This window comes from Mauremys reevesii, linkage group 16 (assembly GCF_016161935.1).
Source record: "Mauremys reevesii isolate NIE-2019 linkage group 16, ASM1616193v1, whole genome shotgun sequence".
NCBI lineage: Eukaryota > Metazoa > Chordata > Testudines > Geoemydidae > Mauremys > Mauremys reevesii.
Window position 1 is genome coordinate 7,374,172 of NC_052638.1, and position 12,457 is coordinate 7,386,628.

Sequence of the window (12,457 nt, forward strand, 5' to 3'; positions counted from 1 at the left end):
GGGAAAAATTCAGTAATTAACCGATAAATGTGTCTGATTCCGCAAGCAAGAGGTTAATACAAACACTGCCATAAAAAGAAGGGCAACGCAGTGTGTCTCTTACTTTGAATAATGTTGGCAGCAGACGATACAGCTTGAGTTCGTGACACGATTGGTCTAAATGACTGGCTGAGATCACAATGGCTTGATCACAGTAGTCAGACATCACCAAGCCTTCCTCCCTCTTCCACTGAAACTGAATCTGTGGATCAGCAGCAAGGAATCAGAGCATTTCCAGGGTCAGATTTAACTGTGGGGGAAGGTGTTGGGCCAGTAACGTACATGTCAAAATCCAACCCAGCCCCAGCAGGTCTGTCCTCTCCCCAGGCATGTGAGTAGTTGCTGGTGATGGGAATTGGGGGTGGGGGTGCATGGAGAGGTGGTTAAGATGCCTACGGTACGTCTACACTTCAGTGGGGAGCTAACCTCCCAGCCTGGGTAGACAGACTCATGAGAGCTTGGCTCGAGCTAGCACACTACAAAGAGCTGTGTGGACATGGTGGCTCAGGGTACAGCTTGGGCTCTCAAGCACACCCGGGCTCCTAGGCGCGAGAGGCCAAGGTGCAGCCCAAGCTGCAGCACCCACACTGCTATGTTTAGCATGCTAGGTCAAGGCGCTGGCTTCCAGCCTTCAATGCCGACATACCCCTAAGGTCGTGCTGATGCGAGGAAACAGAACGCATCACCTTGGAGCAAAAGTCTGTGGCTTCTTACAGCTTCCCCAAGAGTCAATGGGCTTGGAGTAAGACTCACAGTTCATTCTGCAGGGATCTACACCCAGCTCCATTCCCCAACTGAAAGCTCTGCTGTGAGGTGACTCTTCCCCCAGGAGGTATTTCCACTGGAAGCCTGTGTTAAGATGAACAATAATGACCTGCCCTAGGGAAGAGACCATGCTGTCGTACAGGCTGAATGTGCAGAGTGTAAAAAAGATGAAAATGGCTGAGAACTGGACAAGTAACAGAATGCGAATCCCAGTGATGAGTCAGTCTGGTGATACCCTAAACAAAAAGAGCTCTCAGCCCTGATTGTAGCTCTGTTCCCATCTCTTCTCCCTGATTCAACAGCCGCTCTAGGCATCACACTGACACCGAGAGGGACAATCCTGGAATCTTATTATATAGGTTACTGTAGCATAGGAGCCCCAGTCCCACACCAATACCCCCTCCTGTTATCTTAGAGCCTTTAGAAATGGACTCTGCCCACCACAGGTTTAAATCGTGTTGCCTGTTCACAGGGAAGCATGGAAGCCACGTCAAACCCATCACAGAGATCCCTTTCTAAGGCTAGTCTTGGGAAAAAAAACCCACTGGTCACGCAGAATGCTAGCGTAGGCCAGAATCTCCAAATACTCACCATTCGTTCCATCCCTGAATAGTTCCAGCACTGTGAGCAATTGGTGACATTATTAGCAGCTTCGTACAGAATCTCACTGAAGACGATTTGCAATATTAAGTGCTTGGGACTCCGCTTGCTCCAGTGGAAATACTGCCACTCGGGGAAAACCACCCAAAAGAGAAGAAAATCCAAGCTCAGCCCTGCTTCTATGGCCACTTTGCAGCAGTGCCAAGGTGCTGTTTAGGCAGGATAGAAGGGTGGAGGGTGTAAAAAAGACGGTCCTCATGGTGATCAGGTGGGTCCCGCCCCTAGAAGAGTTCAACAATTCAATTTGAGACGGGGCTGATCAAAGAACCAGAATGATTTCTAAAAAGGGATAACATTTAGATACTCCGTCGAGTCCTCCCTAAGTGAGGAGCTGCAGTTCGGCAGACACAGGGGCCTTTCCCTATTGTAAACTCTGAGGTATGGATTTATTGCAACAAATTAATACTTTGCACTGATGTTTATAAAATACCGCAGGCATTCAAACGTAAGTTAAACCTCACACGACGTCCAACCCCTTTAGGTTGCTATTATCCTCATTTTACTGAGGCACAAAAAGGCCCAGATATTTAAAGGTATTTAGGCACTTAGGAGCCCAAATCCCATTGACAGGCAAAGTGCCTCATCCCTTTTGAAAATGAGACTTGGGCTCCTAAATTGGTTAGGTCTTGCAATGCTGAGTGCAGCAACGCCTAAATACCTTTAAATATCCAGATCTTCATGACTTGTCCATTGTCACAGAAGGAGACTGGTGAGGCTAAGAACAGACCCCAGATCTCCTGACTCCCAGTGCTGTGCTTTAACCACTACACAATGCATCCTCTGAGCACATGGGGCTGGGGGCACTTTATAGCTAGAAAAGGTTTACCCTGCGCCATTCCTGGATTGCCTCAGACCTGAACTGCGCTAGAGCAAGTTGGATTGTGCCACTGGCTCAATTAGAATGTTGAGTACAGCATATCTGACACATCACTGCTTAACAACAAAAACCCAAACCTACAGACAAAGGGAGGTGCTTTCTCGGGTACTTCCAGCCAATGATCCACTGGCCATTCACAGATTTGCTGCTTCCAAAGACGCAATACATGCCAACTTAACAGTTCCACTTCAGATCACTCCTCTGCTTGCCACATGACACTTACACTGAAAACAAGTAAAAGTTTATTGAACAAAGTGTAGAAATTCATGTGATCGCAAGAAGTACTAAAAACATATGGTTACATATAAAATAAAATCATGTTCTAGAACCTAGACACTTTCATGTCTTACAGAGCAATGCTCACCCAAAGTCCTTGCACCATTTTATAGCCAGGTTTGGCTGTGATCTTTCATTCATGAGACAAGTCTCACCATCAGCTTGCCTCCTCAGTGGACGATCTAGGGTGTCTGTTTGCACCCACAGATATATCAGAATTATTGACTGTCCTTATTCATAAGCCAGATGCCCCCCTGCTGGTTGCTTTTTCCTGTATATTCCTTTCTTGTAGATTTCACAATCTCAATCAGCATTTTACTTTGTCTGTAAATCAGCATCCATTGTGAGGCACACAATACACAATAACCATACAAGTGTCCGGCGAGAAGCCCTGCCTTAAAAGAACCTGTCCACAGCATGTCATCTCCTGGTTACCTGTCTTAACTTTAAGATTTTAAGAACACAATTTCCAGTATGGCTAATTAACTCCTTAAATATTATCTGTGAAAACATTTTGAAATGATTTTGGAGACCTGTGGGCTACTGCCTCTCAGTAGAGACCTTTCATGTCACCCTTTGGTGAACTAATATGCCTATATCTGACCCAGGGGATCCCTGTGCAACCCTATGCATCCCTTGTGCTCTCTGTTAGTTGGCACCAAGAAGGCCCTGGGTCACACCTCACTCCGCAAATTGATGCAGTAGGGCTCAGCCACTGGCTAATCTGTAGGTGTTGGCTCAGAACCCCCCTTGCCAGGACAGTGGTGGGATTTTCAAAAGACTTACAAGCAGACACCTCATTGATTTGCAATAGGATTTGTGCTCCAAACTCACTTTGGTACTTTCAAAAATCCCACCCTAAAATGTCTTCCTGTTAAATAGATTCCTTCATGCCAAAGGATGTGCTAAAAGGTCTGGGGCCACTTTTTGCTTTATCTTTTCCTGGTTGCTATTTCTTGACCTAGCTTGACCTCTCTGCTATGGAGATTGGTGTCCAATACTGAAGTCAGAATGCCCCTGCCAGACTGGAAGTAGTAGGTGTAATCAATCAATAGCTTCTCTTTGCCAACCAAAAATAACCCAAGCCCAGAGGACAGACTGAGACACTGATTAGAGCACAAAGCAGCTGGCGAAGAAGCTGCAACAGAAGTAAAAAAGGAGGAAAGAACTGGGATGGTTGGTTTTGCATGTAGGTTGAAAAGCTATTTATATTTAATTGGGCATCATGCCTCAGTTGCTGCCTCTGCTGTAAAGAAAAGTACCTGAGAAGCAATAAATAAAAAGTTTAAAGAGAATCTAGGTGCAAAGGTAGACTCAGGAGGAGTTTTCCAACTCATTACTTCTGTCAGGGATTCGCTGCCAGTATTCTAGAGCGACCTTCCACTTTGCTGGTTTGTTAGCCAAATGACAGGGATTGTTTCTGTTTTACAAGTATGCAAATCCAAACTCTTCTCACTTTAGTTTGCTGCTGTGTGATTACAAAGTACAGTTTGTGTTTATCAGTAGGCTTAGACAGACACCTTACAAGGCTTCTCAATGGCATCTAGTCCCTGGAACAGCCATGAAGTATTTCTGCATAGAATAAGGCATACAAGACAGCAACAAAATCAATGGCACATAAAATCTGCTGTTAGCTGCAATTTCAGAGGACACTGTCATGTTAAATATCATGTTTTCTTTTTAAAAGTACTATCGTGCTTATTAGTAACACCTGAAAGTATCAAAGGAACATTTATCTACGGAAAAAACAACCAACCACTACATTTATGTGAAAATTTTGTACTTTCACAAGTACACCTAAGATTACTGAAAGAGGTTAGAGAAAAAAAATCCTCTATTTTTTAATTTGTTCACTTTGTGTGTGACAGCATTTTGTGCAGAGTCGTTTCAATGTCTTTGCTGCTTGAGAGAAAACATTTTTTTTTAAAAACATGCCATGAAAATTGGTAAAAGAATTTAGGGAGCACGTGTTGTTTGGCAATCAGACTAGATTTCATGTCAATGATGCCCCCTTTAAAACTGGGTTTTTAAAACCTAAATTATTTTTAAATCATATATGCTGATTGGTCTGTTTTCACTTCACTCAGCTTGGACAATGAAAACAGATTGTGTCTGTTTTGCTCTTATTTTGGAGCACCTGCATTCTAGTAGTTAGAGCACTGAATAGGAGTCAGGACACAGATCCTATGTCTGGCTCTGCCATCATGTTGCTGTGTGACCGTTGGTGTGTCATGTATGTCCGTGCCTCAGTTTCCCCCTCTGGGATTGTGAGAATTCATTAGCTAATATTTGGAAAGTGTTTGAATATAAGCACTATATACAGTGAATGCTGTACAGTATTATCATCAGTCAATTTTACTTTCTGGTTTTTGAGTATTACCACAATGCTTCAATGTTTGGGCTGCACATACTGCAAGAGAATGGTTACATCAAAAATATCAATTAAAAACAAAAACTCCAAAATCTAAGCATAAACACTGACACATTTTCTGTCACTTGGGTTTTATACTTGTTTTTTAAAAAACAAGATCAAAGGTTGGAGCCTTGTATCAACCTAGCAGTCATAGGCGCCGACTCCACGGGTGCTCCGGGGCTGGCAAACCCACAGGGAAAAATTAGTGGGTGCTCTGCACCCACTGGCAGCCAAACTCCTCTTTACCCCGCCCCCTCCGAACGCGCCATCCCTGCTCCTCTGCCTACCTCCCAACGCTTCCCGCCCAGCTGCTGCCGAACAGCTGTTTGGCTGCTCTGGGAAGGGGGGAGAGGGGAGTGGGAACGCGGCACACTAAGAGGAGGAAGCAGGGAAGAGGTGGGGTCGGGGATTTGGGGAAGGAGTTGCAATAGGGGCAGGGAGGGGGCGGAGTTGGGGTGGGGACTTTGGGGAAAGGGTTGGAATGGGGGAAGGACCTTGTGGAAGGGGTGGAGCTGGCCACCCACCAGCGGGAGCAGAAGTCGGCGCCTATGCTAACAGGGTCTCTAATGTGACTCGTGGCAAATGCTAGGATTGTCTCAGTGGAGCTGGGAGTCAAACAGAAGATGTTGCTTGCCAGCGGAAGTGTATAAACATAACACTCCTATGTTTGGGAGCGGTGTGAAGAACATGGTGGGTTCTAGCAACAAGACTTCACTAACCCTGTGGCTAAGGTTTCTGAGTGGCCATTCTTCTCCTGGCCATGACTGATTCTCAGCAGCAGGGCAATTACAGAGAGACACTCTGTGTGAAGAACTTATTTCATGTGAAACACTCATTTATTCAGCACAGAAATCCCAAAATAGAAAATATACAAATCCAGGCTAAAATTAGTTTCTTATAAAAAATGCATCATTTTCATAGCATGCTGTCATTTAGCACAGTGGCATTTAATAATGTGCATGCTTGAACTCCCTCTTCATATTCCACTAGCTGCTACTTCGTCTCCTGCAGTGGGATAGTTGCCCTGTGCACTTCAGAGACCATGGCACGCTGAAGATGCTGCCGTATCCAGCAGTCAGTATCCTTTTTGATTAACTGCAGAGGCAGAGCTTTCACTCCTGAGGCCCAAAGAATGGCCACTCACCCATTCTGGGGGATCCCTTAGCCAACAGTTACATTAAGTATTCGTGGACAAGAACAAGTTGCCCATACAAAATTTAGCTCTCCATGGGCCTGATCCCAGGAGATGCTGAAAGTCTGATTAACATCCACAGCTATTAATGAAGTCAACAGGCACTGTGAATGCTCAGCACCTCTCAGGAAAAGGCCCCTCTTGGTAGTTACTTTTTAAAGGGCTTCCTCCCAAGGAAGGCTAAGAAACACTCAGATGGTATTCTTGGGACAGGTCATTAGAAACTAATTCCAATGGTCCCATAAGCAGCTTTCTAGAGAGGGAACCATGTGTTTCTGGGTGTTCTCGTGCCCTCCAACGTGACTCACAAGCAGAGCTACGTTTTGAGGACATCTCCATAGAGCAACTCTTGTGCTGTTTAATGAGCTCTAATTCCATTCGCTCCCAATGGCAAGAATGGCATTTCCAGAGAGGAAACAACAATAGATCAGAAGGAAAGAAACAACTCATTAGCTCTGCCCCTTCACCATTAGCCAAAACTAGCAATTAGAACTTCTTCCTCAGTGTCCACATCAGAAAAACCACCATGCATCTATCCACATCAGAAAAACCACCATGCATCTAGGAGTGAATGGGCATTCCATTCCCACCTGCTGCCTAGAAGTGGGCTTTCTGGGTATGAGGCATAGTAGTGGCAGTGGGAGGTGGAGGCAGGGTGCATAAAGCTTGCAACACCACTTCAACTGCTGTGTGGACAAACAGAAAGCAGTCTCCACTGTTCCAATGACAAGCATTAAAATCACATACGAAACTAAAGCAGCAACAGAATCAGCTAACAGCAGATGCTTACCCCTAACAAAGACACTTCTGGAATCATGAAGCTGGAAACAACTGTTCCCATGTCAACACACTGGGGTATGTGTGGGGAAGGTGGGATTTGAGGTGAGGGTGAAAGAGTTGAAACTACATTTTCATTATATTTACAATTCCAGATCTATTTATATGATAAAAACAGTAAATATTAAAATGATCCTCTTTCAGAAGAGCCTTTTATATCCACTCAGCTATGAAGCCCAAAACTATTACCGTAAATCCATGGGAGAAAGATGTGTGTGCTATAAAATAATTTTGTGATGTATTCTTATTATACTCGTCCTCTAGTCTTTGGTGCTTTGGTCTAATCTGAAGATGCTGCGCAGAAGAACTTCAGTTAAACTGGGAGGAGAGTCTGTCCTTTCCCAAGGTTGGCTGGTCTCTCTTCTCTCTGACACAGAGAACCTCAGTGTCCGCTGTAGCAGTTTTATGTCCTTCATGCTTTCAACCATCCATGTCTGTGAATTTTCTCTTCCTGTAATTCTGCACCAGGCTGGATGCTGTGATCTGAGAAGCCTGCCCCTTCTCCCAGCACTGAAAGTCATTCAGCCCTTTCTGACCAGCTCGAAACAACGCCCGTTCCAGCTCATCCAGCCGTGCCACCAGTGCAGAGGTGTCCTCATTGTAGGCATTCTGGGAGGAGTCCATGATGCGACGGAAACGGCCAATAAATGTCTAAGGGAGAGAAGCAGAATTACCAATGGCTAAGGGAGATTCTTCTTGAACTCAGGTACTAGAGGCCTTTGCTTACGGAGCTGAAAGATCCAGGGTTCTAGTTCCTATGCTGTCTGTATGTACGCAGCCAAGGATTTGTTCTGGGCTAGCACCTGAGTGCTGGTACTGAGCTCGACGTACTCAAGGATAAGCTTTACCTAACTGGGGTGGATGGATGAGTATACAAAATCCTGGCTAGAAAGTATGTGCATCACTGGGTGGAATTAGATTTGGTCAAGTGTGATTGTTGCTTTCTAGTGGCTGGCCAAGAGAGGCTACTAAAACATAATACAACTATAATTCCACCTCCATTCAAGGGGAGAAGTCACTGGTTTTGGAGCAAGGGGCCTTGCTCGACTGCAGGCCATTAATCTGTGGTCATGCATTTGTTACAATGCTGCTTAATGTTCTTCTTCTCAAAATTGAGCCAAATGAGACCCCCCCCCATTAAAGGCAATATAACTACTCCTGATTGCATTTACCAAACACAAACCTCTCTCTGCCTCCGAAGCACTTGGGATGCTGCTCAAACACTTTCACATTCAGTACAATTCAAAAACATACAATAAAACACAATACATTTTAAAAGCTAAACAAAGAGGGGATAATTGAAAAGATTTTTTTTCCCTTACCATGGGGTAAAAAAAAAAAAAAAAAAAGTATGTAATAAGTTAAAAGAAAGGAAAAAGGGTTAAACTCTTGATAATCTCTGGAAATTGGGTTTAAGATTCCTTGGGAAACCATGCTTTTAGAAGCACCAGTCTCAAAATATGACTGGGTTTTATTTATTATTTTTAGTATATGCATTTATTTGGCATCTAAAACTTTGGTATTTGGGTGCTCTACAACCACCAAATAGAGACTTTCAAGCTCTCAGTGAGGTCTCTGAAATGTAGTCACACATTTCATTTATACTTCTTTGAACGTTAGTTTATTTATGCCATGATATACAAGACTCATTAACAGGGAGGAGGGACACTGTGGTGGGGCCGATCCTCACTCCAGTCAGGAAGGGGTTAATCAGCACCCAGCCCAGGACACCAGCGAAGCCTGTGAGGAGCAGGTCCTTACAGGGGAGTATCCCTGCTCAGGGCAATGTGGCACTGAGAGGAAAGCTGAGCCCCTGAGGCTCACAGCGCAGGGGCTGCTTATGAATCTCTGCCAAGGACCATCTTTACGTTGTGTTCTTTCTATTACAGTCCCAGGCATTCAGCCTGAGCCCCTCAGAGACACAGACAGTTAAGACTCTAGACTCCCCCCACTCTCTTCACAGAGAACAATGGGGTAAGCCTGTACTGCAGGATTATTTTGTTTGCCTTTTTTGTTTTGGATGCTGTTATACCAAGTGAGCATGTGGGTGGGGGAGCAGCATCCCTCAGATATACGACGAGAGGACTAAACCCTGCACTCTGAACCAGCAAAATAGTGATGCATACAGCCAGAGAAGGGTATCTGGGACAAAAGAGGCGCATACTCTCACCCCAGTGGGATGCTCCAGAGATACAATCTCTGACAGATACTTTGCATATTCTGTTACTAAGAAGTGATGCATCAAAGTGTTTCTTCTTCTAGGTGACATCATGTTCCTTGTACAAAACTCACAGGACCAAATTCGGCTCCTGGATGAATACATGTGAATCTTACTGAATTTTCTGGGATCTGAATATGCACATTTGAGGCCAGAGGGCCTGATCTTGCAGTCCTTACTCAAGCTAAAATCATGTTTTTACATGTTCTTTACAGCAAAGTTGCAGAAAATATGGAGGAGGCAGCAGCAAAGAAAAAGGAAACCAAATCTACCAAAGGAACTAGACTTGGTTCGAATACTTGCCTGCAGTATAGTCTGAGCTATCTCTGGATTCTCTGGATTGTCAAAATTCAGGAGCTGGGAGCCAAAGCCATAGTAGTATGGCCCCATTTTATGCAGGTCAACCACATTGGCATCAGCACTGAACACTGTCCGCCAGCCTTCCTTGTAAATCTTGGGCAGTTCCACTGAAAGTATCCTCCGTTTGTTGTCATACAACCCTTTTGCTAGCCACAGGGGTATTTCCACCTTTGAACCCTGCATGCACACAACAGAAACCCCACCCCACACACCCCAAAAAATAGGTAAATGAACTCTGATCAGGATAACAAACAAACATGAGACTCAGATGAATACTGAAGTGTCACAAGAGAGTGATTTTATTTCAGTCTACAATAGTGGAAATTAATGTAAATCATAGATTTTTGGTTGTCACTGGCAAAGTCCGTAGGCATGAATTTTTTGTTAGAATGGGTGCCAAAGTATGAGGCACAGAAAGACAGCTGCATGTGTAACATGTATATATAAATAAAAACAATCTTGCAGTGTAAGGAAATTTACAAGCAGAGTCCCTAATCCTGCTGACACTTTCACATATGTGCAACTTTGCTCATGTGATTCCCCCCAATAGAATTACTTCAGGAAGTAATTTTACACATACAATTTACTTGCAGGGCACGGTCCCTAGATCAGGAGTTATCAAACCAGTAGTTGGAACCCCTCAGGGGGGCACGAGGTTATTACATGGGGGGGTCCACGAACTGTCAGCCTCCACCCCAACCCCTGCTTTACCTCCAGCATTTATAATGGTGTTAAATATATAAAAAAGTGTTTTTAATTTATAAGGGGGGGGGTCACACTCAGAGGCCTGCTGTGTGAAAGGGGTCACCAGTAAAAAAAAAAAAAAAAAGTTTGAGAGCCACTACCCTAGACAATAACCAGAATTTAAACTAAACAGCTAACCAACAGTAACTACATTCTCTACCAAGTATCAGAGGGGAGCCGTGTTAGTCTGGATCTGTAAAAGCAGCAAAGAGTCCTGTGGCATCTTATAGACTAACTGACGTATTGGAGCATGAGCTTTCGGGGGTGAATACCCACTTCGCCAGATGCAAGTAGTGGAAATTTCCAGGGGCAGGTATATATATGCAAGCAAGAAGCAAGCTAGAGATAACGAGGTTAGTTCAATCAGGGAGGATGAGGCCCTAGCAGTTGAGGTGTGAAAACCAAGGGAGGAGAATTCTCTACCAAGAATTCTCACCTCACTACAATATTTAGTGGGCATAACACTTACAGGTCCTTAAAAAAAATACCCCAGCCACAGTAATTACATTAGTAAATGGGTTCTACAGGCTGAGGATATGCTACATAAACAAGTATTTTCTGATACTGGTGCGAAGAGCTATTACCCTTTAATTGCACTAAATATCCCACAGATCTCAGATTAGAATGTGGGGGGGGGCACAATGTGCCCACACAGAACAGTTTGCAGCCCCCCCCCCCCCCTTAATACAAAAGCGCATAGCGCCTACTGCGATTGATTGCACCCAAGGCCAAACCTGCCCACCACAGAGGGTGAAATCCCGCCTCAGCAGACAACTCCCCTAGCAACCCCGCACGGCACCACCCTCACGGTGGAGACTGCACTTCCCAGCATGCCCCGCTCCACCCCCGAGCTCAGACCAGGCGGAGCCCTCAGGTCTCCTCAGGCCCTAGCCCCGGCGGGCAGATACAAAGCGCAGCTCCCGCCCGGCCGGCCCACGTCAGCGCCGACCCCAGCCCCCACTCTTGCCCGCCCGCCCACCGGTCTGTCACGTGGCCAGGCCCGGTGGCTGCCGGGAGCTGTAGTCCCCGGCGGCGGGTTACCTCCGGGATGCCGTCGTTCTGGCCGGCCGCCGCGCCCTTGCCCAGCACGGCAGCCAGGCGGGGCAGGGCAGCCTCCACGCACCCCGGGAGCTTCTCCTGGGACATCAGGATGTCTTCCAGCGAGAGGAAATTCTCCTCGGGCCCCAGCCCGGGCCCCACTGGGAAATAGGCTTCGGCCATGGCGGGGCGGCGGCGCGCTCCAACCCCGCTGCTCCCGCTCAGGCGCTGCCAGGCAGAAGCAGCCGCTAGGAACGGACAACGCGCATGCGCCACCCCGGAAGCCGGCAGCAGCGCCAGGCGAGAGCAATCGAGGGAAGACCCGGCGGGGAGTGGGTGTGCGCGTGCGCGCGCGCACGTGCCCTCACTCACACGCTGCAAATAGCCACGCTGGGTGCCCGTGCAGCTGAGCGTTGCAACCTGCGAGGCCAACGGTGTTGCACCCGGGCCCCGCCCGATGGGGGCGGGGTGCTGCTTCCCGACCACGCCCGATGGGGGGGGTCTCCTCCCCCGCGGGGGGTGCACCCCCCGCCCTGCCCGATGGATCGTTGCGGGCGGCGCGAGCAGGGGCTGGCGGGGCGCGAGCTGCCTCATGACTCTAGCGGGGGCGGCCGGTAACCGACAGCGCCGCGGCGTCGAAGCGCGGGGCCGGGGGCCAACGGGAGGCGGAGCATGTGAGGGTGAGGCCCCCTGCTGTCAGGAGGGGGCGCTCCCCTCGGACGGGGGGACCCCCCAGTACTCAGTGCTGCGCCTGGGGGACCCCCCCAGTACTCAGTGCTACGCCTGGGGGATCCCCCAATACAGTACTATGCCTGGGGCACCCCCCCCAGTACTCACTGGTGTGCCTGGGGCACCCCCCCCAGTACTCACTGGTGTGCCTGGGGGACCCCCCCCAGTACTCAGTGCCTTGTCTGGGACCCCCCCAGTACTCAGTGCCTTGTCTGGGGGACCCCCCAGTACTTAGTGCTGCGCCTGGAGGATCACCCCCCCAATACTCAGTGGTGTGCTGCAAAGACACAGCATGTAACAGCTTTGATT

The 12,457-nt window shown here is 47.3% G+C and overlaps 2 protein-coding genes and 1 long non-coding RNA gene across 11 annotated transcripts in view; 2 read left to right on the top strand and 1 right to left on the bottom strand.

The window, feature by feature from the left end:
• Nucleotides 1–203: 203 nt before the first annotated feature.
• On the top strand, nucleotides 204–9,750 carry LOC120384337. Of its 2 annotated transcripts, XR_005588757.1 has the most exons (4): nucleotides 204–370; nucleotides 7,528–7,765; nucleotides 8,949–9,033; nucleotides 9,493–9,750. It is a non-coding gene; the product is annotated as an uncharacterized LOC120384337 (long non-coding RNA). The 2 variants fall into 2 exon arrangements; XR_005588756.1 differs by lacking the exon at nucleotides 8,949–9,033 and having other exon boundaries at nucleotides 208–370.
• On the bottom strand, nucleotides 5,845–11,725 carry GINS3 (GINS complex subunit 3). The gene is made up of 3 exons (XM_039502893.1): nucleotides 11,423–11,725; nucleotides 9,581–9,814; nucleotides 5,845–7,710 (listed from the first exon to the last, which is right to left on the bottom strand). Exons 1-3 carry the CDS (start codon nucleotides 11,600–11,602, stop codon nucleotides 7,480–7,482), a joined length of 645 nt encoding a protein of 214 aa, XP_039358827.1. The 5' UTR covers nucleotides 11,603–11,725; the 3' UTR covers nucleotides 5,845–7,479.
• Nucleotides 11,726–11,965: 240 nt separating this feature from the next.
• The window catches only part of LOC120384334 (diacylglycerol O-acyltransferase 1-like), a 41,700-nt gene continuing 41,208 nt past the window's right edge, over nucleotides 11,966–12,457 (top strand). For 5 of the 8 annotated variants that reach the window (XM_039502879.1, XM_039502882.1, XM_039502880.1 and 2 more), the window contains exon 1: nucleotides 11,973–12,099. In XM_039502879.1, the coding sequence (XP_039358813.1) occupies nucleotides 12,012–12,099 (88 nt within the window). In that variant the 5' untranslated portion in view covers nucleotides 11,973–12,011. Of the gene's footprint in view, nucleotides 12,100–12,403; nucleotides 12,439–12,457 lie in introns of those variants that run through there. The other 3 variants (XM_039502881.1, XM_039502883.1, XM_039502888.1) reach the window with 3 other exon arrangements.